This window comes from Vombatus ursinus, unplaced genomic scaffold, assembly GCF_900497805.2.
Source record: "Vombatus ursinus unplaced genomic scaffold, bare-nosed wombat genome assembly UNPS02015398.1, whole genome shotgun sequence".
NCBI lineage: Eukaryota > Metazoa > Chordata > Mammalia > Diprotodontia > Vombatidae > Vombatus > Vombatus ursinus.
In genome coordinates this window covers 2,741,362-2,767,391 of record NW_020955176.1, presented here as the reverse complement: position 1 = coordinate 2,767,391, position 26,030 = coordinate 2,741,362, and the positions used below count along the sequence as shown (strand labels likewise).

General features: G+C 38.0%; 1 protein-coding gene across 2 annotated transcripts; it reads right to left on the bottom strand.

Annotated features, from left to right (window-relative positions):
- Positions 1–743: 743 nt before the first annotated feature.
- LOC114032097 (interleukin-18-like) lies at positions 744–20,387 on the bottom strand. 2 transcript variants are annotated; one of them, XM_027847310.1, is made up of 4 exons: positions 20,298–20,387; positions 8,965–9,096; positions 4,805–4,941; positions 744–1,233 (listed from the first exon to the last, which is right to left on the bottom strand). In XM_027847310.1, exons 2-4 carry the CDS (start codon positions 9,002–9,004, stop codon positions 1,015–1,017), a joined length of 396 nt encoding a protein of 131 aa, XP_027703111.1. In that variant the 5' UTR covers positions 9,005–9,096; positions 20,298–20,387; the 3' UTR covers positions 744–1,014. The 2 variants fall into 2 exon arrangements, with proteins under 2 accessions (XP_027703111.1, XP_027703110.1); XM_027847309.1 differs by lacking the exon at positions 8,965–9,096 and adding an exon at positions 12,589–12,717 and having other exon boundaries at positions 20,298–20,384.
- Positions 20,388–26,030: the final 5,643 nt, after the last annotated feature.

Here is a 26,030-nt window from a genome sequence, read left to right as displayed (position 1 = left end):
TTTGTTTTTGTCTTTGTATCCCCTGCATTAGCACAGTGAGCATTTAGTAAATGCTCATTGAATTGAACTAAATCCTTAATATACCAGCACTCCCCAAGGTAATTTATTCAAGCTAATTCTCAGGCCCCTTTGGAATTCAAATACTTCTGCTAGGATGTATTAAGTTTATATTTTAAAATTCTCTCATTAGATTTTTATGGTTCACAATATCACTATTATATATCAGAAGATAAATTCAATGCTACAGTTCCAGTTGCTACTATATTTAATGCTACTATAATTTAATACAACTTATTTTTTTTATGTATAGCTCTTAATATACTTTCTCTATATTGTTACCCACTTCCCTGGAAAAGTTTTGATTGAATGTCTGTTTGATTAAATGCAATTTAAGTAGGCATTTAGCTGGTAAGAACCACAATGAGATGCTATTGTTTTTAAGGTCCTATACAGCTCTAAAGTTCTGTGACAATTAAAACATTCTGAGAGACATAGTTTCTGGGTAATTCAATCATTTTATTAATAAGACCAGCACATTTATTAATAAAAAGATGGTCATTTGCTATTTCTTTTAGACCAAAGACCCCACATGGTGGTGGGCTCACAGTTTATGTGTCCTTTGAAGAGTAGGTGTTCCTGAGGGGTATCAGTCAACTCTGATTGGTTAACACAATGGGATATGGACTATATTACAATGAGGGTCTTGGGGTATGTGACTGGGTCACCCAAATCTTGGTCAAAGGGACCTATCCATTTCCATATCACCTGTCGGACAAAAGAGAAAATCAACATTTTCCCAGACCTGTCTGAGCAAACACAGTGAGCAGGAATGCATCCATTAGCCTAAAATTTTTACCATTTGATTAGATGTTGGTGTGGATAAATCTTTAAGAGAAATTTTCCGCACTAGGTGGTTTCTGGAGAAAAGGGTAAAAACCTCGGTCCTAATTCAATAATTAGTTATTAAATACAAGAGAGAAATACTCGTTTCTCATAGTTCTTATCATTTTCTTTCTATTTTTTCTTACACATCAAGTAAGCGAACATTGTAGAAGCTTCCTCACTGTCAAACTCCTCCTTTAAAACCAGCTTGTTAGAGTTTTCCTCACATGCTAGGTAATGTTCTGGGTACAAGAATGACTTGAATTTTATCTTATTATAGCCTATAACTTTGTTTAGCTGGAACAAGATATCTTTGTCCTCGTCTTCAATCTTGTCTGGAAAATCACCCTCCTATAGGAAAAAAGAAAGGAAAACATCCCAGATGTTATAATGTTGGGCCATAGACAGCCTGAATGGGAAGAAGTACAAATGATGGGGCTGATAGACCAATGGGACCTCTAAAAAAGGGTCCTTGAACTTTCCCACAAATTTCAACAGCCCAAATCCCTGGCATTCTCTTGAGGCATCCAGCCTACCCCAGCTACTCGACATTCCTTAATCCATCCAGGCCTCTTTCTGTTACCTCTGGACCACCTCAGGTAATTTGCCACTCCTTTAGCCCATCCAGATTTTCTCACAGTCTTTCTGTATAAAAATACCAGTCTTGCCCCCATTAAATTGCCCAGATTCTTAAAATCTGGCCTACTTGTATTGGCATCACAAATACCACAGACTCACTAGGAATCCATCCAACTTTCTACTTGGACTGAAAGAAGGCTTGAGGGGTCAGATTATTTTGAGGCAGACCGCTGCCCCATACTCTTGGGTTTTGGGGGTTCCTAGCACTCCTAGACCTCAACATATTTTGGTTCCCTGCTCTGTGCAATTTAATGGTCCCATTACTCCATCAGCCCCATTACATATATTTACATTGTATAGAATATTGTTGAGGTTCAGGGGTACCCCAAAATATTGAGGTGCATGGTGTACGTGTGGTGAGGTTGTCCTGAAAGAATTTATTCAGGCTGCCTCCAAATCAAGTAAAGGTATTTATTTCAGGTAACACAACACACCAAGCAGGCTCCTCCACCCCTTAAGGGAGATGTAGCTTAAGGGAGACCCCAGCTTAAGGGGGTGGGGCAGCTCTTCAAGGGAGACAGCTGTTTCTTAATGGAGATAGCAGCTCCTTAAGAGAGACAGCCCCCCAAGGGAGAAGTCCCCCCCCCCCAAGAAAAGCCCCCACCTCCAAGGGAGACAGCTGATTCAGGGAAATGGCTCCTTAAGGGAGACACTCACTACCTGCCTTGGGTTGGGAAAGATAAGGTAATCAGGGACACATAGGCAAGGGGGCAGGATTGGTTCAGAGTTGTGCTCATATCTAGGCACATAATTATTCCATTGTCAGCCCTAGGCAGAGGGGTGGAGGGGCCCAGGGTTAGTTTTGGTATTTCATTGACCAACCTATTTGAATCTCAATATCTTCTTCAGTGCTTCAGATAATGTGTTTCTCATTGTCCAGTCTACCTGAATGTCATCACAAGGACCTGAGCTCTAATCCTTTGCATTGACTTTTGGTGTAACATTGACAAAATTCCTTCCCCTTTCTAGGCCTCAGTTTCCTATCTACCTAATGAGGGGATTGGACTGGGATATTTTTAAAGAACTCTTCTAATTCTCTCTATAGAATATAGATATTCTGTCTAGCTTATTTATCTATGTATTCATTCATCTATTTATGTATTCATTCATCTGTTAATTAATGAATCAAGTTATCTAGTTTTCTATTAATTAATTCCATCAAAGACACTATGATTCGTTAAGTCATCCAGGTTTGAAACATGTTTTCCTTGACATCTCACCCTTTTGTACCTCAATATATAATCACTTGTCGAATCTTGTTTCTAGTTCTACAATATCTCTCCTCTTTTGTTTACTCATAGAGCTACCACTCTTGTTCAAGCCCAAGTCAGCCTCTTTACTGGACTATTACAATGGCCTCCTACTTGGTCTCTGCCTTCAGTCTTTCTCCATTCCGATCCATCCTTCACACAGATGCCAAAAGTGATTTTCCAAGTCTGATCATGTCACTCAACTGAATGAACTCAATGAACTCCAATTGCTTCCTATTGTATTTGGGATTATATACAAACTCTTCAGGCATTTAAAGTCTTTCAAAACCTGGCTCTACCCTACCTTTCCATGCTTGTTCTACTTTATTCCCTTTCCTGCAATCTCTGGTACAACAAACTGGTGCCATTACTCCTCATACACAACATTCTGTTTCCTGTCAGTATGACTTTGCACAGGTTGTTCCCCAGTGCTTGGAATTCATTTTCCCCAAATCTACCCCATAAGATCCTTTGTTGTTGTTCAGTCATTCATTGTGTCTGACTCTTCATGACTCCATGAACTTGTCCATGGGGTTTTCTTGGCAAAGGTATTGAGTAGTTTGCCACTGCCTTCTCCAGTGTGTCCCCATTTTACAGATGAGGAAGTGAGGCAAATAGGAGTTAAATGATTTGTCCAGGATCACACAGCTTAATAAATATCTGAGGCTGGATTTGAAGTCAGATCTTCCTGATCTAGCACTCTATCTATTCCACCAAAGGATCTCTAGCCTCCTTTGAAGTTCTTGCTACTTGATGCCTTTCCTGATCCTCACAACTGCTAATGCTTCCTCCTCAAAATTATGTCATCCTTTGTATATAAACTTCATATGTGCTTATATGACTACATGTTTTTTTTTTCTTACGGAATGCATATTCTCTGAGATTGGGTACTGTTTTGTGGATACAAATACAAAAATTTTATATTTATCTTCCTGTTACTTATTCACAGTTCCTGGAACAAAGTAGGTGCTTAATAAATGCTTGTTGATTGATTGGTTATTATTTCCTCATCTGTAAAATGGAGAGATGGGCAAGATAAGATCCAAGTTCCATTCCAGATCTAAAAGTCTGTGTTTTCTGTCTGTGTTTTTTTACATTGCCTATTCCACAGGGCTTTTATAAGGCTCAAATGAAATAATATCCATAAAGTGCTTTGTAAACTCAACATAAATGTCAGCTAATTTTGTTATTTCCTCCTTCAAGCTTGATCCTGACGTTCATGTCACTGGACTTCCCTCTTGTTAAAGGGGTAGAAAGAAAACCATATAGTGGGGTTTGCCCAGGATCCCTTCATCCTCTAAGCCCAGTCCTGATAATGCTGCTAATCTAGAAGAGGAGATTAAAAAAAAAACCTTATAGTTGACTTTGAGATACCTTGGGTGTTTAGGTGGCACAGTGGAGAGAATACTGGGCCTAGAGTCAGGAGGACTCATTTTCCTCGGTTCAAATTTGGCCTTAGGTACTCACTAGCTGTGTGACTCTGGTCAAGTCACTTAATCATATTTGTCGGTTTCCTCATCTGTAAAATGAGCTGGAGAAGGAAATGGCAAACTACTACAGTGTCTTTACCAAAAAAACCCCCAAATGGGGTCAAAAAGAATCATACATGGCTGAAAAATGACTTGAGATACCTTATGACATTTTTTTTTTCCTTTGGCACTTTTACCTTGCTAATTATCTTTTATTTAGACTGTTATTTAAATGAGTTCACTGAGAATTAACTTAAAGGCAAGATTCATTCCTGAAAAAACAACAACTATGCTTTCATTCTTTCTTCAGACTAATATGGCAACTCACTTTCTAGGTTGTAATCCCTGATGACCTGGGTTTTGATACTGGTGCTGGGTCCACCCCATGAGCAAAAGCCAAACGTCATTCACTGACTTTGACAAATGTAGGTGGTCTTCCATTATTATAATTCTTTGTCTCTTGCTCTTTATTCTCTGGACATTGGTTTTAGACTCAGGAACTGGGGAGTTATTTCTAATGTTTTCCTAGTAATGAAAGTAAGAACTCAAGAGGCTTAATCTTACCTTAAATTGAACTTCTTTATCACTTTTGCAGGTTAGACGATAACTCTCATTTCCACCCCTCACAGAGATGGCTACTAAGGGTGTTGGGCTATCGCAACCATAATACTGCAGCATAAATTGAGTCCAGGGTGCATTGCCTGAGATTAAATATTTATGAATTAGAATTATTTTGAGTAGAAAGGTTTTCCCCCCCTTCAGATTTGAACATTTAATGATAGTTACTGAGTCCTCCTAACAGACCTCTCTTCTTGGTTTTACGCTGTGTCTTTATAACTGAGGTAGACGAGAAGAATGTATTTATCTTGCCATGGCTACTTCACACTTCTTAATATGTCATTAACTATGCATGCAAAAAGTTCTAGAGTCTGTTCAAGGTGCTTTCTGACCTTAAAAATCCAATTTGGGCCTTTGCTTCACTTCAGAAGTCACAAGCATCACTCTCAAGTGACTCTTGTGTTTCTTAGTCTTTCTTGTTGAAACGCAATTTGAAGTAAATAAGAATAGTCAGAGTATCTATCACTCTTTGTGAATCAGAATCTATAGACTCTGATATAGAAAGCTTAGGAAGTTGACTATTTTTTGAGACATTTTAAGGCTGTAGCTGAAGACAGGAACCATATGAAATGATTTTGGGCTTCTCTTTGGCTTTGTTTAGAAATTTCTCTAGAAAATTCTGTATTAGCGTCTGTACTGTTGGGGACACAAAGGGAATGAAGGGCCTGGTTGGAAGCCATAGGTAAGATCTTGACATGGTGAATTTTATGTCTTCTCTAAAAAGGAGGCTGATCTTCAGACTAGAAATAATAGGTAAAAAATAATAAAGTTGTAAAAGAAAACATAGACTCCCATGCCCCCCCAAAAAACCTCAAGAAAAATAAAGAATATTTTTAAAAAATTTGCTTCGCTCTATGTTCAGACACCATCAGTTGTTTCTTTGGAGATGGATAGCATTGTTCATCATAAGTCCTCCAGAGTTGTCTCAGATCATTGTACAGCTGAGAAGAGCTAAGTCATTCACAGCTGACTGTCTCCCAATATTGCTATTACTCTGTACAATGTTCTCCTGGTTCTACTCATTTCACTCTGCATCAGTTCATGTAAATCTTTCCAGGTTTTTCTGAGATCATCTAGCTCATCATTTCTTAGAGCACAAAAGTATACTACATATATTCTATCACATACTATCATATGTATATGATACAATCATATACAATCATATACTACAACTTCTTAATGTGAATTGTTATAGTAGCTTCCTAATTAGTCTCCCTGCTTCAAGTCTTTACTCACTCCAATCCATCCTCCACACGGTTGCTGAAGTGATCTTCCTAAAGTTCAGATCTGATTATAATAATTAGTATAGCAGTACATATATGTTATTAGTAAATATATATATACATATAGGGGTATGCAATTTTTAAAAAAATTTAGAAACTACTGGTATAGATTAAAGTAGTGATAATGCTATTGTATTCTGTTGGTCTGACTACACATAGAATATAGTATTTAATTCTTGGCAAAGCATTTACATTTTTTTATTATAATAATGTTAGAAGAGTAAACCAATATACTAACACTTACATTAATTAAGGCATGTAGTATCAATGAAATATATAATCTTTACTTCAGGGTTCTATGATTTCATTGGGTCTGGGTATTCTTTCCATGAATGTAGATTCCAACCCCTCTTTACCTCACTAGGTGATCTTCCTTAGTTGCTGTGGCTGGAAAAAACTCCTTTACCAAGTGACCAACTTTCTGGTGATTGAACTTCTCCATATTTAGCCAGGCTGGTACTTAATGTCAGGTTCCCATGACTGCTAAATACCAGGATCCTTTGACATCTGAACCAGGGGTGGGCAAACATTTTAAGAAGAGTTTTTTTTCAAACAAGAATGCATCTAGAGAACTGATGACCAGCATGGAAAGGAGTCTGGACACCAGGTCATCTGAGGAGTGGTTGAACAAACCAGGCATGTTTTAACCTTAGGAAGAAATGATTAGGCAGGGTCAGGGGAGCAGATGGACATGATAATGGTCTTTAAACATCTGAATGGCTGTGATATGTAAGAGAGACTGACCTCATTCTGCTTGGGGAGAATGAGAAAGAATGGGTGGAAGGTATAGGGAGATAGATTTTAATTCAATATGAGGAAGATGAGCATGCCAGTCATAAAAATGCCTTTCTAAAAAAAAAAGCTTCACAAGTATAAGAAGGGGAATGTATGGTTAGATAGAAGTTTCTCAGAAAAAGATGGAGTTTTAGTGAGTTGAAACCTCCATATGATTCATCAATATGATGTGGCAGTCAAAAACCCAAGTGTAATCACAGGTTGAATCAAGAGAGGCAAAGATTCTAGATAAAAAGAATCAATATTCTCTCTGTACTTTGCCTTGATTGGACCACATTTTGAATATTATGTTCAGTGCTGAGCCCCAGAACAAGAATGTTGATAATACCAGCTGTGTGACCCTGGGCAAGTCACTTAAACCCAATTGCCTTTTAAAAAAAAAAGGAACATTGATAAGATGATGAGTACTCAGAGGAGAGCAACTAGTATAACTAAGAGTCTTGAGTCATGTGAGGACTGAAGAAATTGGGAATATTTAATTTGAAGGAGAAGACTCAGGGAGGGCATGCTTGCTATGTTCAAGTATTTGAAGGGTTGTCACCTGGAAGAGCAATTACTTTCTGTGTTTGACCCCAGTGAGCAGAACCAGGAGCAATGGATTTGCAGAGTTGTAAAAGAGATGGATTAAGGCTTGATCTCAGAAAGAACTCCCTCATGGGTAAAGCTATTCTAAGTGGAATGGGCTGCCCCAGGAGATGGCAGGCTCCTTGGAGGTTTTCAAGCAAAGAATGGATGTGACTACCTTGGGGTATCTGATAACGATTCCTTTCAGATATGGGTTGGACTTAGTGACTGCTGTGGTCTCTTCTGACTAAAAATTCTCTAATCAGAGCTATTTGAAAATGTGGAGGGCTGCCTTATGAAGCCATGAGTTCCTTGTCACTGGATGTGTTCAAGTAGAGGTTCCGACATCAGTAAGGAATGTCAATAGAAGGGCTTCCTGTATTAGGTAGGAGGGTGGTAGTGATGGGTTAACTAAATAAACATTTGGGGCTCTTCCACTTTGAAGATTCTTTGATTATAAGGGTATAATTATTACAAATTGCTTTGTAAAATAAATTGAGAGTCATAGAGTTAGTACTTTGTTGATTGGGTTATGTTGCATGTACTCTACACAGGGAAGAAGAGAGATGTGTAAGAGCTTTGGATTCTCAAATGAAGCCCCCAGGAGTAAGCTCAATAATCAGATCCTACAAGGACAAATGGATATCCAAATGGAGTTTGGTATGAATAGCATTAAGTTGAACTTATTCCTGTATTCCAAGCCACTTAAGGCTTGGGTCTAGCAGGGCTTTGGGACTTAAGTGACAAAATAGAGTTTGAAGAACAAAGACCTTGGGAGGCAAAGTGATGAAACACAGAAAGACCCTTAAGCTGATAGTCAGGACAATTAGGTTGTTAATGCTAGTTCTGCTACTAACTGGTCATTTGACCTTTGGTGGGTAACAACTTCTTTAAGACTTACAACCTTACTATCTGAATACAGATTGAAGCATACTTTTTATTTTAACTTTATTTTTCTTGAGTTTCTTTTTTGTCTGTATTTTCTTTCACAACCTGACTATTACGGATATGTTTTGCATCACTACACATGTATAATCTATCCTGAATTGCTTGCCTTTGCAATGAGGTGGAGTGGGGAAGGAGGAAGGGAGAGAATTTGGAACTCATCGTTTTAAAGATGAATGTTAAAAATTGTTTTTACTTATAATTGGGAAAAATAAAATAGTAAATAAATTTTAAAAAGACATACAATGTTAATTTCTTCCAGGAAAGTCATTTTTGCATTTGTAAAATGATAATTTGGGAGCAGCTAGGTAGCACAGTAGATAGAGCTCTGGCCTTGGAGTCAGAAGGATTTGAGTTCAAATCCAACCTCAAACACTTGACACTTACTAGCTGTGTGACCTTGGGCAAGTCACTTAACCCAATTACTCACCAAAAAAAAAGTGACAATTTGGATTAACTTTCTCTAAGATCCTTTCCAATGTTATGATTTTCTTGTTTTCTAAAAAATGAAAACCATACCTTCAATCTCACCATCTAACATCTCCTCAAATATGGCCATTTCTTCCTTTTTTTTGAAGAAGAAAACTTTTTCTGTTTAATTCTTTAACATGATACAAATGGGCACTCCAGCTTTTTTGAATAGTGCTTCACCTGTTTTAAATACACAACATAGAAATGGGAGTTTTTCACATCTACCAGTAGTAGACCTTAGGCTTAGTTTTTTCATAGTGATTGCTGACAACTTCTAGTTACAAAAGAATAGATCAAAAATTGCTAATTTCTTTGAACTCCTTGCACAAGAGAATCACAGATATGGGAAAAAAATTGAATTCTTTGAGGAATTCGAGTGACTACTCCCACAATACCAAAGAGAGAAGAGATGCTTTTTACCATCTTGAAGGCAGAAACTATTTTCCATTTTTGTTTTTATGCTCTCAGTCCTTAGCATAGTCTCTTGTGCTTAGTAGGCTCTTAATGACTGCTGAATTGAAGGATTACTACTTTCAGAAAAAGGCACCTAAAAATTGGAGAAACCACCCATAATCAAGAACCTACAGTAACTCAAGAAGGCACAAAATCTGGACAGCGAAGAGAGAATCCTTTCCCTTTCTTACGGAGATTTATTGGCTCCCACAATGCCTTCCCTCTGAGATTACCTGCTATTTATTTAACCTGTATATTTCTAGGGCCCACGGGGGCAGTTAGGAGTCACCATGGATAGAGTGCTGAGACTGAAGTCAGAAAGACTAGAGTTCTAATCTGGCCTCAGATACTTCCCAGCCATGTGATCCTAGTCTAGTCATCTCTACTTGTTTCTGTTTTTTCATTTATAAAATGGGGATAGCATCTACTTCCCAGGGTTGTTATGAGGATTAAATGAGATAATAATTATAAAGTCTCCCCCATTATAATGTGAGCTCCTTAAGAGCAGAGACTGAATTTTGCCTTTTTTGGTATCCCAGGGCTTAGGACAATGTCTGGCACAGAGTTGTTCAATTGTTTCAGTTGTGTCCAACTCTTTGTGACCCCATTTGAGGTTTTCTTGGCAAAGATACTTGAGTGGCTTGCCATTTCTTTCTCCAGCTCATTTTTACAGATGTGGAACTGAGGCAAACAGAGTTAAGTGACTTGCCCTAGGTCACATAGCTAGTAAGTGGCTGAGGCTGGATTTGAACTCAGGTTTTCCTGACTCTGGGCCCAGTGCTTTATCCACATCACCACAAAGAGTAGGCACTTGATAAATTCTTGTTGACCAACAGACTAAAGAATCAAAACACAGCAATGTATACCTCTTATTCTATGGGGTATATTACTGAGCACAGTACCAGCGAAGGTGAAATCAGAAAAAAGTATGGATGGTCATATTTTACATATTTGTTTACATATTCCTTCCTGTGTTGATGCCCTGGCCCCAAAGACAAATACCATGGAAATGACTGTTTTTCTGGACATTCTAAAAAGTCCGTGATTTCCCACCTGGATCAAGCACTGATTAGTAGCACAGAGTCAATGTGAAAAGGATGGATTTTGAGAGTTGGAGAATTTGCAAAGCAACACAGAGCACTTGGACACAATCTCCTCTCTTTTTGCCCCTTGCAACACTATCATTTTCATACAGTGGGAGTTACACTGAACCCATATGGCCCACATCCTTTTCATGGAAGGAATCCAGCCTCTCAAACCAGATCTGTTCCATGAAGAGCCAATTTTTCTCAAGGCTGAACAAGTTGACAAGGGCATATGGGGATGCACTTACAAGCAACGCCTCTCCCTCCCCAGTCTAGAGCCAATAGAGAAATCAAGGAATACTTTTTTTTCAGCTTAAGGGGAAAAAGTTAAATACTGATTTAAAAGAAATATATTTTCACTTTCCCTCACCATCTTCTTGTGTTCCCTCATTGTTTTGTCTCCCCATCATGCCTCATTTCCTATAATGTCTGTAGTTATGTATAATTTCTTTTAGGGAAATTTGTCCAGAGAACCAAATGTATCCCAACAGATGAGACACTAAAGTCTGCCATCTTGGGAAACTGAGATATGATATTTAAAATCAAGGTTTTGTAAATTATAATTTTTGGATTTCTTGTAGGTGAGTGGAAATGTCTATGAGATAATGGCTTTACTCTTTAAATGACTCAATGAAGGAATAGAGGAAGGTGGGGAATGAAAAACTTTGTATACGGTCTTCAGTGGTACTGGCTTCTGTGCTGCAATGATAGGACAAAACAAGACAAGACAAAGACAAAGACAAGACAAGCCTTTTTACTTGCTACCACTTCCAAATATAGGTATCCTTCAATTTTATAACTGTTTATTTAAGAAAATTCTTAACCAAAGAGCTCATGGTATGTCATCCATTTGCTAAGTAATAGCACATCTCAAACTTTTTAGAATTGTAGGGGGTCCATTAAGGTTACAGACTTCCTATGTAGTTAGATGTTGCTGTCACCAGGAATTCCTAGATCCTCCCTCTGTTGTGTGTGTGTGTGTGTGTGTGTGTGTGTGTGTGTGTGTGTGTGTGTTAGTCTCTAGGGGCCTAAACTTTTTCAAGCAGAGTATGCCTCCAATATTATAATAGAAGTTGGTGGGGAAAAATGATATTCACTGAAGAGAATAATTATAATAGCTCACTTAATATTGCATAATTTACAATGTACTACCTTGTAATATAGTACAATATACAATGTACTACCTTATAAAGAACAGTGCCTAGAATGCTTGGCAAAGAGTCAGGAAGACCTAAGTTCAAATCTGAACTCAGACATTTACTAGCTGTGTGACCCTGGTCAAGTCAATTAACTTATGTTTGCCTCAGTCTCCTTAAAAGGGGATAATAATAGCTCCCAGAGTTGTTGTAAGGATCAAATGAGATAATATTTGTAAAACATTTAGTATTTGGCATGTAGGAATTTCTTTCCTGTTTTATACTATACTACAGTTTGTAAAACATTTACCTCATGACAACCCTGTGAGAGGCAGTACAATCAGAAAGAATAACTACAATAACCCATTGAAAGGAAGAGCTGTGGGTGGATTCCAAAGAATTCTTTTGTTTAGATTTAAAATAGTTGTAAGGGGCTACTTAACTTAATTTTTTTGTTGTTATTCTGAACTTGAAAAATATCAACATAAGCATTTTCATATACAGAGAAGAGAAAAAGGATTTTACATGAAAGCACAAACCTCTGTGATGTATCGCTTACATTAAAAAGTGTGTATATATGTGTATGTATGTTTTTTTATAATTTTTTAATAATTTATAATTTATAAAATTTTAAAATAATATTTATCATGTTAGTTTCAAAACCCTGTTTATATAAGTCTTCTGTTCTCTTTTGTGTATTAAGAAGTCTTGCTATGACTGACCTTCCTTCCTTCCTTCCTTCCTTCATTTCTTCCTTCCTTCCTTCCTTCCTTCCTTCCTTCCTTCCTTCCTTCCTTCCTTCCTTCCTTCCTTCTTTCCTTCCTTCCTTCCTTCCTTCTTTCTTTCCCTCCCTACCCCTTATTCATCACTATTGCTACTCCTAAATCTTTCTCCCTCTCCCACCCTAAAAAACAAAACAACCCTTAGAACAAATGAGTATGGTCAGACAAAACAAATCCACACACTGGCCAAGTTCAAAAATGCCTATGGCTACTTACCACTGAAGCAGCATGCATCCTCTCTAAGTTCTGTCCCCATAGTGTTGGCAAAATCGAGATTAAATTTACAGTCCACTTCTGGGGCACTGGCCACTTCTTGACAGTTATCTACAGCTGCCATCTTTTTACCTAGTGAAAGTGAAGACCATACTGTTGAAAGATAACCAAAGTTCTTTTGACATCTTATATTGCCTCCCAACTGGTTTCCCAACTCCTATTTCTTGGAGCATTTATTTCTGCTAGCATTTTGTCTTCTCTTCTGTTATAGCACTCTATTATTTAGGGATATTTCTTATTCTCTGAGTTATATTGTAAACTTCTTGAAGGCAGGATTACTTTGTTTTTCTTTTTGTATCCCCAGCACTCAGTACTGTGCTTTGCATGTAGAATATAGGTAGTTAATTTATGTATTTTTAAAACTGAAGTCAGTACTTCACTTTGAACCCTGAATATTTAGTATGCATTTGTTGAATACTATAATCTATTGACTATTTAATTTCTTGGTTAACTGATGGGTTTCTCCTAATAATGTGAACTCTCTTGTCACATTCTTAGAAGTAAAACTCATCATGTCCAAGATAGGTGTATACTTGTGTCATCCCTCATAGATGCTTATAAATTCTTTTAGGGCAGAACAAGATCATGTGTCTCATTCATTTTTTGAATGCTTTACTTTCAGGCTTTAGCGCTGTACTTTGCACATACCATTCATTTGGTAGATATCTGTTAAATGAACAAATGAATGAACCAAAAACAATAGTATGAATGCATTTCCATTAATGTGGAAATGATATCACAATTTTTCCTGTTTTATTAAGGCAAAGAAGTTAGTAAACAAGAAGGACTGGGAACCTGAAGAGGGTGGATCAGATTCCATGAATGAAAAGAGAAGAAAACAAAAAGAAAGGTGAGATCAGAGACACCAATCACAGACTTCAAAAATTTCACAATTATCATACAAACTCAAAGTTGGAAGGGACTTCAGGTCCAATCTGTACCGAAATAAGTATAGACAGGAGTGCTGTATGTGTGACTCACACATACATGAATAGACATCTCTAAGGAAAATTTTAATTCCTACCAGGAGGGGCCCAGAGGCTGCACACTCTGCTGTCCTCAGAGGGGGGAGGTACTGGATAGAATTATCTGTATCTACTCCCTTAAATATTATTAGTCTGGGGGAAATAACTTTGAGGTTCAAGCTAAATTCTTGATCTCTATTAATTAATGGGGAAAACCACCCCCCCAAGCTTTGTATCCAAGGCTTGATGCCCTTCCCACCAAATACAAGTTCTACCAGTGAACATGCATAACAAATAGCAAAATTTATCCAAGTTGATAGCAAAACAAAAATCAGAGAAAAATATACATGAAAATATATGCCAGACAATATAGATTTAAAGACCTCTGCCATTGAGAGCAGGATATTTCAGTTCAACCAAGAGAGAGAGTCCTAGATTTCCCCCAGGGGGGAAGTTCCCCGAAGTCTCTAGAATAACAAGCTGGGAATAAGGACATGGTAGAGAATTCCAGCTCTTCTCATGTTGTCTTCTTCTCAGAATCTTTCTCTCCCTTTAGTGACCTGGAGAAAGGTTGGAATGGTCATCTTCTCTCTTAAAACTGGAAGCCAGAAGAGCCCACTTGAAGTCCTAAAAACCAGGATCTTGGGGCAGCTAGGTGGTGCAGTGGATAGAGTACCAGCCCTGGAGTCAGGAGGACCTGAGTTCCAATCCAGCCTCAGACACATAACATTCACTAGCTGTGTGACTTTGGGCAAGTCACTTAACCCCAATTGCCTTACCAAAAACAAAACAAAAAACCAGGATCTCTCTTCTCTCTTGCTCTTACCAACTCTGCTCTGCCCCTCATGTTGGTGCAGGGCATTGATCTCCACAAATGAGGAAAGAATCCCATACCAATGGGTTTTAGGGCTTACAGAAGAATTCATTCTATAGCACCCCAGACAAATGGTTATCCAGCCTCTGCTTGAATGCTTCTCAGTGATGAAGAGTGCACTTCTTTCCAGGCAGCCCTTTCACCTCTGGGACAGCTCTAATTCTTAGGAAGTTCATCTTTAAATTAACCCAAAGTCTTCCTTTTTACAACTTCTTCCCTAGTTCCTCCTAGTTCTTATCTCCAGGGAAAAGCAGAACAAATATACAGCAGTTTCCCTTGGGTATGATAGTCCTTCAGATACTTTAAGACAGCTCATATGTTTCTGCAAATAGCCCTATTACCTTCGGCTGATTCTCATATGGCATGTTTTCCAGTCCCTTTACCATTCTGGTCATTATCCTTTGAATGTTGTCCATCCTTGTCAAAGTCCTTATTAAATGTGGTGTTCATGACTAGACACAATAGTCCAGATGTGGTCTAACTAGCCCTGAGTGCAATGGCACTCTGATTTCCCTCCTTTTGGATGCTGTGCTTGTCTTAATGTAGCTTAAGATGGCATTGGGCTTTTTTTTTTTTTTTTTGCCTTTCATGTGTCAAGGTTGAATCATATTGAATCTGCAATCCACTAAAACCTCTAGATCTTTTTCTTATGAGTGTTTATCCACCGGCTATCCCTATTTATCTTTCCATTTGTGTGTAGATAAATAGAGATCCCTCATATCTTTCATGGTTGTGAAGCATCTCTTGTTAGCGTCTCCATTGTGGCAGCCCATTCTTACTTGCCCTCTTCTATCTTACCCCACTATGTTTGCTGAATCTTCATCAAGTTCAATAAAAAGGGTTTTTAAAAATCTGAATGTAACAAACACCAAATAAAATGGGAATTTCTTTATACAAATTAGAACAGAAAAAAGATAATTGCAAATGAAACAGTAGGAGATATATGTGTACATTTAAAAAAATATACATACACATATGTATATGTGTATACACATGGTATATACATACTTGCTTATATATAATAGCATTTGATAAATTCAACCTTGAGTTTTCAATGCTTTTTTGTACTTCTTTCTGGCCTTCCATCTTATTTTTAAACATGATACCTCAATAACTCTCTTTTTTTCTTTTTCTTTTGCTATTCCTTTAAACAAAGCCGTTGGAACAAATATGAATGGTCAAGTAAACCAAATCCCACATTGACTGAGTCTGAAAACATATGTCTTATTCTGCATCTTGAGTTCATCACCTCTCTGTCAGGAGGTAGGTAGCAAGCTTCACATTGGGCTTCTAGAATCTCAGTTGGGTATTTGTCAAAGTTCTCAAGGCTTCCAAATTTTTTCCCCTTGTAATCTTGTTGTTATTATATAAGTTATTCTGGTATTCATTTCACTCTGTATCAGTTCATTTGGGTCTTCCCAAGATTCCCTGGAAATATTTATTTCATTGTTTCTTCTGGCAAAATAGTATTCTGTTACATTCATATGCCATAATTTGTTCATCAGTTCCCTAATAAATGGGCATTCCCTAAGTTTCCCGTTCTTTGCTACTATAAGAAGAGTTGCTATAAATAATTTTGTACATATGGATCTTTTGCCTTTCTGGTCAGAGTCGAAGACTATGTATACTTTGGTGACTTTTGGGACATAGTTTCAAATAGATTTTCAGAACAGCTAGACCAATAATGCATTAATGCAATGGTTTTTCTGTAGCCTGTCCAGCAACTGTCATTTTCTTTTTTTTGTCATCTTTGCCAATCTGAGAGATGTGAGATAGAACCTCAGAGTTTGTAAACTTAGAATTTATCTAATTAGTAGTGATTTGGAAGCTCAGTTAACAGCTTCCTGTCCTGTATCACATCCCTTCAGTTCTACATTCTCCGTGCTTTCCTTAGTAACTGATTGAATCAACCAGTTCATGTTAATATGCTAATGAGGGCTCAGAAGTTCTTCCCTTTTGGGCCATATCTATATTTTAATTATGGCCTTCTGTTGACAAAACACCCTTCCTTTGTTGTCTAAAAAGACAAATGACTCCAATGTCAGATGTTTCAAGTTAGAGAGAGGAGAGTGGTGTTATGCAGGTTATGATAGTGGAGCTATTTATTGGTATACCTGACTTTTTAGTATTAACCTTAAATCAGATTACTTAAACAATTCTAAAGCATCACAGCTTCCTCTACCTAGGGCTGGCTTTGTGTGTAGCTATACTTTTATATCTATGTAAATCAAAAGAAGTGGAAATCAAAATCAGGGGTGGAAAGGAATTTAGAGGCTGCTTTATCCAATCCACATCTGAAGAAGATTACCTTCTACAGTATCTCTGATAGGTGATCATCTGATTGATCAACCTCTGCTGATAAAGATCACCTTCAGTAATGGCCATTGAGAATTACTTGAAGATCTCTGGTGAATAGGAACCCACTATTATTTGAGGAAACTAATTCTACTTGTGGGTGTCTCTAATTATTAAGATGTTTTTCTTTCCAATTGAACTGAACACCAGTCTCCACCCACTGCTCCTAGTTCTGCCCTCTGGGGCCAGGTAGAACATGTCTAATCCTTCTTTTAATTCACAGGCTTTCCTATATTTCCTTATCTAGGCTATAAGTTCACATTTGCTTTAAGCAATCCTGGAATGATATAGTCTTCTGTTCCCTCACTATGTTGGTTCTTTTTTGCATTAGTCCAAGCTTGTTGGCATTCCTTCTAAATTATAATGCCTTAACCAAAGACAGTGTTTGAAATGGGATCTAATCAGGGCAGTGTTCTCAGGAAGGAATACTTGCTTAATTCTGGTCATGACAAATATATTAATGTGGCCCAAAATGGCAGTGGCTTTTTGGACTATTACATTACGTTGTTGCTTCATTGAGTTTGCAGTCCACTAAGCCTCCCAGATATTTTTTCACATGACCTATTTTGTCTGGTCATGGCTGCTGCACTCTATATTTGTTTTGATGATTTTATCTTTATTCATTTTCATCTAATTAGAACCAGCTCATCAACCAAACTTGCTAAGACCATTCTTGATCCTGACTCTATTGTCCATGTTGACTGTCTCTCTCAGCTTTGTGTCACTTGCATATTTGGTAAACTTCTGAGTCTTCATCCAAATCATTAATAAAATGTTAATCAGTCCAGGGCCAAGAGGAGATACTTGAAGATCTCTGACAGTGACTTTCCTCTGGTTTGGCAATAATCATTAATCCCTATTCTTTGGGTTCAGACATTCAACCAGTGCCAAATTTACCTAACCACCTAGAGAGCAGAGTTGCAAGAACAATGGTGTAAAATAATCAATATTAATTTGGTTGCTGAGCTTTAAAATTATGAGCTTTAAAGCTCATAATGGCACTCTGAAGAGTGAGACTCCCCCAGTGGGAACTCCCACAGTTCTCCTTCATTCCTCAAAACTCAACATTATCACTATTCTCCCCTCTTTCCCTCTAATCTCAGAAGAAAAGGTGTCCCTACTATTTCTTTAGGCTAATTGTTCAGCCTGTGTCCTTGATTCTACCACCTCCTCCAGGACATTCCTGTAGCAATCATCTCTCTCTCATGCATCTTCAATCTTTCCTTTTCTACTGGCTATTTCTCCTCTTCTTACAAACATGCCTAGGTCTCCTTAATCTTTTCTGTTTTTTTAAAACCTTTCCTTAACCCCACGCAGTTGCCACCTCTCTCCTGAGTGCCCAATTCTTTAAGACTGAAGTACCTTTTATATGCTCAATAGTCTGTTAAGAGTCAGGAGGGAAAATGAAAATCATCCAGCCTTTGAATTTTTAAAACCAGTTTCACATCTATGGTCAAAAGGTAGCATAGGATAGTGGCCAGGATTTGAATCCTGACTCTAGGCATGTTGTAACCTTTCTGGGCCCCAGGGAAGAGTTAGGTTTAATGACCTATTAATTCCGTTCCAACTCTAAATCTATGATCCCTATGATACTATGACCTCTTTATCCTCAGAAGACAGCTTGATAGCAAGTAGACAGGTATAATTATCCCCATTTTAGAGATTCGGAAAATGAGATGGAGGAAATTGTTTCTTGCCTAAGAATACATAGTTAACAGCAGAGCCAAGAGTGGTAGACCCAGTTGTTCTACCTTCCTACTCCTTCTGCCATGTGGTCTCAAGATCTATGCCCTTGAGAAGCTTAACATCTAGTGGAGAAGATAGCATTCACAGATAAAATTATTATTTTTTTTTAATTGTGTGGGACAGACTAAAGTTCTGCAAGGATTGAGAGTGAGGGGAGAGATCAGTGTGAGCAAAGCCCTTGTGTGGTCTCCAGTCCTTGTGGGACTGGAGATGGGAGTGGAAGAATGAGAAGAATTTCAATAGGTAGAAAAGTCCAGGTAATGGCATCTTCTAGTCAGAGTAATGGCATCAGCAAACGCACTGGAGTGAGATGGAACATTGTCTAAATAGTGCAAGAGGGGAGTAGGAAGGCAACAAACCTTACTGGAATGGAGTATTCTTGCTGGGGAGCAATACAGGATAAAGTAGGGGTGAGGGGGGCTTCCATTTCAAGTTGACCTTAAACACCAGGGTGAGGAGTTTGGACTTAAGTTGATAGACAATAGGGAGGCATCATAGGTTCTTGAGGAGGGGAAGGGCTTTATGTAGGTGATGGATAAGGAAGGTTAATTTGGGAGCAGTAGGTATAGTGACTGGAGAAGGGAGAGAGTAGCATCAGGAAAACACTTAAAAGGCTGTTGCAGCAACTCAGATGAGGTGGTGAGACCCATAGGAATAGAAGGGGGAAGGGAATAAGCATTTATGTAGTGCCTACTATGTGCCAGGCACTGGGCTAAGCACTTTACAAATATTATTTCACTTAATGTAATAATAATAGCTAACATTTCTATAGCACCTACTATGTGCTAGGCACTGTACTAAGTGCATTACAATTATTATCTCACTTGATTCTCACAACAACCATGAGAAGTAGGTGCTGTTATTGTCCCCATTTTACAAATGAGGAAACTGAGGCACACAGCTAATAAGGATTGCTAAGAGGCATGGCAAGGTAGGTGCATTTCCAAATAATCTACACAGCCTTGACTATCCTCATTGAAACAACAAATGTCCTTCTTCCTTCTCAATAGTTCACGTTTCTGTGTTGCCTGATAACTGCTTTTCTAGATGATTATGGTGGAAGGCACAATGGACCCAGGAAACATGGATTCTACTCCTGGCTCTTCCTCTAATTAGCTTTGCTAGTTTAAGCAAAGATACTTCACCTCCTGGGCCTCAATGTACTCATCTGTAAAATGAAGGAATAGGACAGGATAATCACTAATGTCCCTTCCAGATCTCTAAGTTAAATAATTTATGGCTTTTCTGACATCAGTAAAATTAGAGATTTGTACTAATTTAATTTAAGATCCTCTTCACCTCTAACATTCTATGAATACAGGTTCCTCTCGCCATCTCAATGTTTCTGGAAGAAGGAAAGAGCTAGTTGGTACTTCTTATGTATATCTAAGAACCTCACAAAAAACATACAGAGGAAGTTTGCTGGGAACTTTGCCCACTACTATTGGCATTACAATAAGCTTTGCCACTTGACTAGAGGAAAACAAACAAACAAACAAACAAAAAACAGAGAAGGACAAGAATATTGAGGGAACTATTAATCACCCTGTATCCATTTGCAAATTAAGCAGGGGATATAGATGACTGTGCCCTCTGCATCTATCTGCCTGTGTAGTTCATAGACTCCTGTGACCCCAGGATCTATATCACAGAAGTCTAACTTCTGCACCTTTCCACTGAGACCCATTGAGTATTCGATGGTTTGTTCCTACCTTCTGCCAGGTTTCAGTCCACTTTCCAGGCGCAGACTCAATGCTCCTACCTTTGTGGGGGTTTCTCCACGAACAATGAACTGACTTCTCTGGAGAGCCTTATAACAGGTGGTTCAGTGGGAGGAGACTAGAAAGGTGAAGTGGGTGGAGATTAATATTCACAAAGGCATGAACTTGCCTTACTTCTAGCCCCATGAGAGGGAAGAGATCAGGAAAGAAAAAGAGGGCAGAAAAGAGAGAAAAATCTTTTAAAGGATCTGTGATATTTCTTTTCATGCAAAATCATTAGTGTATTAAAAAAGGCAACATAGGATAGTGGTCTGGATTTGACATGGAATATTCCAAGTAAAGTCAAGACCTCAGAAGTCACCTAGTCCAATCCCACCTGAAACATGGCAGGGAACTGGACACAACCCATTTCGGTTTCAGCTGATTCTGTTAGGAAGTGTTTTTTTCCTCCAGTATTTTTTTTTTTGGTGGGGGGGGGTGAGGCAATTGAGGTTAAGTGACTTGCACAGGGTCACACAGGTAGTGTCAAGTATCTGAGGCTGGATTTGAACTCAGGTCCTCCTGACTCCAGGGTCGGTGCTCTATCTGCTACTCCACCTAGCTGCCCCAAGAAGTGTTTTTTCATAGTGAGCAAAAATCTACGTCCATATAATTTCCTACTAGTTGTTCCCGGTTCCTCCCTTTAGGACTCAGTAGATCAAATTTAATCTGTATTCCACATGACAGTCCTTCAGGTACCTGAAGACAGAGATTTTATTCCCTCTAAATCTTTTCTAATTCAGATTAAATATCTCTAGTCCTTTTAATGTTGGTTTGGTTTTACTTCTTTCTTTTGCTGCCATATTACATTGTTGACTCTTAGTTTAACTCCTTAGTAGCCATATCTCCACCACTCTGTTCTTGTGAAGTTGATAGCTGGACTTCATTTATCCTAGAAAATGTCACATAATTAGATTTTACCCATCATGTTAGCGTGACGAGATCTTTTTGGAGCCTGACTCTTTAAAGTGATACGTTAGCTATGTTTCTCAGCTGGGGGTCACCTATAGATATAATAAGCCTGCGTTCTAGATGCTTTCATTAATCTTTGCTTCTTCCACATTATTGGTAGGCCAGTAAACGCTAGACTCCTCCCTTCAAATTGGTGTCAATCCATCCCTGATTCCTTGTGGTGACTAGTTCTCAACTCATGTAATGAACCATCACCTATCTATCTAGCCCACATTCCTCCATCTCCTCCAAGACTGTCAAACATACTAGTCTGGTGACTCCGTCAAAAAAGTAAATGAGTTTAGCTTGCCATGTCTACCCATGCATCTCTATATTCATATTCCCTGTTTCTAAGTGTGTCTGCACTTCTCTTCCTTTTTTTTTTTTTTGGTGAGTCAATCAGGGTTAAGCGACTTGCCCACTATCACACAGCTAGTAAGTGTCAGAGGTTGGATTTGTACTCAGGTCCTCCTGACTCTAAGGCCAGAGCTCTATCCACTGTGCCACCTAGCTGCCCCATGCACTTCTCTTTCATTATATTCATGTATCTCAACATGTTTAGCTATTCCCTGATTGGTGGGCATTTACTTTGTTTTCAGGATTTCTTTCTTTCTTTTTTTTTTTGCTATTACAAAAAATTTGTTGTATAAATATTTTGATGTATATAGGAACTTCTTTTCTTTCTTTCTTTTTTTTTTTACAATTGATCTTCTTGGAGTACATGCTTGGGAGTGAGGTCTTTGGGTTAAAAGGTTGCTTTTGTTAAAATACTTCTTGTTAAAAGGTCAGTCACTTTTGTTAATGTAGTTCTAAATTGGGTTCCGGAATGATTTAGCCCAGGGGTTTGGATTCAGTTGAACGGCCTTGCTTAAGGACCTACAGGGCCATATGTGGCCTCAAGGTTGCAGGTTCCCCACCCCCGACAGTCCATTCACATCTCCATAAAGGAATACCATTCGCTTTTGTGTTAGAAAATGGTATTATTGGTTTTAAAAATTGTTACTTTATGTTGATAGGGGAATTGGGCTTTGAACAAGTTCCCAGCCAAGAAAGGCCAGAATCTAATCACAGAAAGTAAAAGGGAGATATTAGACTAACCATAAAGACTTGGCCATACCCTATAATGCCTTTATGAAATAAGTTCCTTTATTGAAGAAGAAAGGGATCCTGGCCATTGGTTAGGTGAAAGATTGGCCATGCCATTAGGTGGCTCTTCAAAGACAGTCAAACAATCTGATAGTTCATTCAATTTGGATGAGTCCAGTATGGGAGTGATTTTATAGAGTGTCACTTTTATGCCTATGCCAGAGGGCACTGGAGGAAAGAGGAAGGGATTTGTCTTTCCTCACTCTCTATTAGCCATGGGGTCTAACACTGGAACTTCTTATCTGGTGGTAGAGATCCCATCCAGCAGTTTAAGAATTCATTGTTTAAGGATAGTCCAAGCATGACCCAGCATTTGAGCACAGACACAGTCTCCAGAAAGATGTGGACACAAGGAGGCAGTTCCTCAAGGGAGATAGCAATTTTAAGAAACATAACCTCTGGCAACAGAAAAGAGGTCACCATTTATTAAAGGGAGAATTAGTTCTGGCATGGAGAGTGGAGTTAAAAAAAAGGAGAGGCTCTTGGGAGCTATTTGGAATGACTCATCCAGCAGCAGACACACAGTTTCTCAAAGGAGCCTCGTAAGTAACTACATAAGGACATAAAAGACATTGGGGACCTGTAGTACTAGAAGCATGATTTGCTTTGACCATGTGTGTTCCCAAATGTGTGTCTCATTCCCACTGTACTACAAATGTGTATATGTTGCCACAGATGCTATGTATGTTTGTGGGGGCAAATGACCCAGGTTTGGGGGCAGGGGATGTCTCACCACTACTGTTTTTACTTTGATATTTTAATAAATAAATGCCTTTGTTTGAGCTAATTATATCTACTTTCTGACTGTTAAAGGGAAATTCAACATGCTATGAAGTAACAATCATCAAAATGATTTATTACTGTTTAAAAAAAAAAGGAGATTGGGAACAAATGAATCTAGTCACGTGGTGTTTGATAAAGTCAAAGACCCTAGACTCTAGGGTAAAGACTCACTAATTGACAAAAACTCATGGGATAACAAAACAAAACAAACTGGCAGAAATTAGATTTACACCAACTCACAGCATGTACCAAGAAAACCTCCAAATGTATATATGACTTACACTAAAAGGTCACATCATAAATGAATTAGGGGAATAAAGAAGAAATTTCCTTTCAGATCTATGGATAACATTTCAGATCTATGGATAACAAAAAAACAGCTAGAGAAGCTCACAGAAGATGAAATAGATAATTTTATTACATGCAATTGAAAAGTTTTTGCATATATGAAACAAATGCAGCCAATGTTAGAAGGGAAAAAGTTAACAGAGAGAAAAATCTTAGAAGCAAGTTTCTCTGATATAGATCTCACTTCCAAGATATAATTATTTCAAATTCATGAGGACAGCCATCTTACAAATGATGAACAGTCAAAGGATATGAACAGGTAGTCTTCGAAGGAAGAAATCCAAACTATCAACAGTCATATGTAAAAATGCTCCAGCTCAGGAATAGAGAAATTTAAAGCAAATTAAATTAAAGCAACTCTGAATTTCCACTTCACAGACATGATTGGAAAAGATGATAAACAAGGAAAATGACAAATATTGAAGGGACTGTGGGAAAACAGGCACACACACTAATACTTTGTTGGTAGAGTTGTGAATTCGTCCAGCCATTCTAGAAAACAATTTGGATCTATGCCCCCAAATACTGTTTGATTCAGTGATATTACTATTAGGCCTATTTTCAAAGAGGAAAAAACCCACAAATGTACAAAAATTTTTATAGCAACTCTTTTTGTGGTGGCAATGACTGGAAACTAAGGGGTTCCCATCACCAGGGGAATAGCTGAATAAATCATGATATATTTCTAAAACAGAACACACTGTAAGAATTACACTGTGCTGTAGAAATAGTGAAAGGAATGATTTCAGAGAAACCTGGGAAGACTTATATGAACTGATGCAGAGTGAAGTGAGCAGAAATAGGAGAACAATTTACACAATAACAACAACAGTGTAAAGACAAATATCTTTGAGAGACTTAGAACTATGATTAATTAGATGCCCAACCATAATTCCAGAGGACTGATGTTATTCACCTTCTGACGAAGAGATGATTTATTCAGGCCATAGGATGAGACAAACATATTTGGACATGAACAATAAAGGGATGTGTTTTGCTTGATTATGAATTTGTTACAAGGATTTTGTTTTTCTTTTTTCTTTTTCCAGTGGAAAGAATGAGAAAAAAAATTCTTAATAATTTTGGGGAAAAAACTAACCAGTGGACTATGGATTTAAAAGTGTAGACCCACAGAAGTAAACTTTGATTCTATAAGAGTAGTAGTCACCCTCTGAAGAGGTAGCTCAGAGGGAATATGACATATAAAATTTCCTTGAGCTTAAGATACCTACTACAGAAATTTTTGGACAAAATCTTCAACAAAAAAGAATTAATTGGCCTAATTTTCAGCCATTAAAGATTTTGTGCTCATTGCCATATTTGAGATTGTTAATGGGCAAACAAGGAAAGTTAAGTGGTTCAGTTTTATCTCCAAAGAAAATAAGGACCACAATTTGGCTCAATTAAAAAAATTCTTCAGACCAAACACTTGACACTTACTAGCTGTGTGACCTTGGGCAAGTCACTTAACCCCAATTGTTTTAAAAAAAAAATTCTTAGGACCCCAAGTGATATCTACAAAATACTTCTTGTATCTTCATCCTTGCAATGTATGGCTAATTTCTTAATATTTTGTATTTGAAACTTTATGATCTATGTTTTAAGAAGAACTAATATGACAACAGAGAAAAGGATAGACTAAAGTGGGAGGGGCTTGACTCAGGAGACCAACCAGCTGGCTTAAATGAGATAATATTTGTAAAGCACAGTACCTGGGACATAGTAGGTCCTTAGTAAATGTTTCTACCCAACTTTTCCTTCCCTTTTCTTCAAGGGAATTGAGGAGATTAGCATAGCAAGTGGTTAATTGTGGCAATTAAGTGAACCATACTGACTCCATCTGGTAACTCAATTCTGGAGCTAACTCAATTACCTTCCTATTCAATTATGGGTCTACTCCAATTTCTGTCTTGTAAGAAAACTTTATTCAATTGTGTGAACTGGGAGAAAACCTTATTGTGTCGTTTGATCCTAGCCCAGCATGGAAAGGAAGCTGGACCACCTCTACCTACTGTTTAAAGACCCTTAACTAAGAATCTAGGTCATGCTGACCAGAAACCCAGTCGCATCTGAAGATTGATGCAATGAGTTTTCTTACAATTGTACATCTCAAACAATCCCCATGTCTTTTCAGAAAACTGGCCTTGTACTGATCAATCAGTTATTGTTTCCATGTTCTTTTGATTGTTTACAGACACTTAGGGGGAATGGGACACCTCTTTTTCTGAATTCAGGGAATTGTAGCTGTTCATTCTCTCCCACCCACCTTGGAAAGTCCCTAATCTTTCATCCAATTAGAAGTCAGATTACCTAATGTTGTATTGTTTCCCTGTAATTAATTGGACATTTGACTAATTGTTTTTAATATATAAAAATATGTCTCCTCCTATATTCAGGGTTCAATGCCAAAGATAAGGAAGGTGACTGGTCCCAATTTGTTAGGCAATTGGCATGCAT

Coding starts and splice junctions, on each gene's coding strand:
- LOC114032097 (XM_027847309.1), bottom strand. CDS start 12,709: ATGGCAGCTGTAGATAACTGTCAAGAAGTGGCCAGTGCCCCAGAAGTG. Junction 4,942..12,588: donor GGATGCATGCTGCTTCAGTG/GTAAGTAGCCAT, acceptor ATTTAATCTCAG/GCAATGCACCCTGGACTCAA. Junction 1,234..4,804: donor ATAAAGAAGTTCAATTTAAG/GTAAGATTAAGC, acceptor TTTTTCCTATAG/GAGGGTGATTTTCCAGACAA.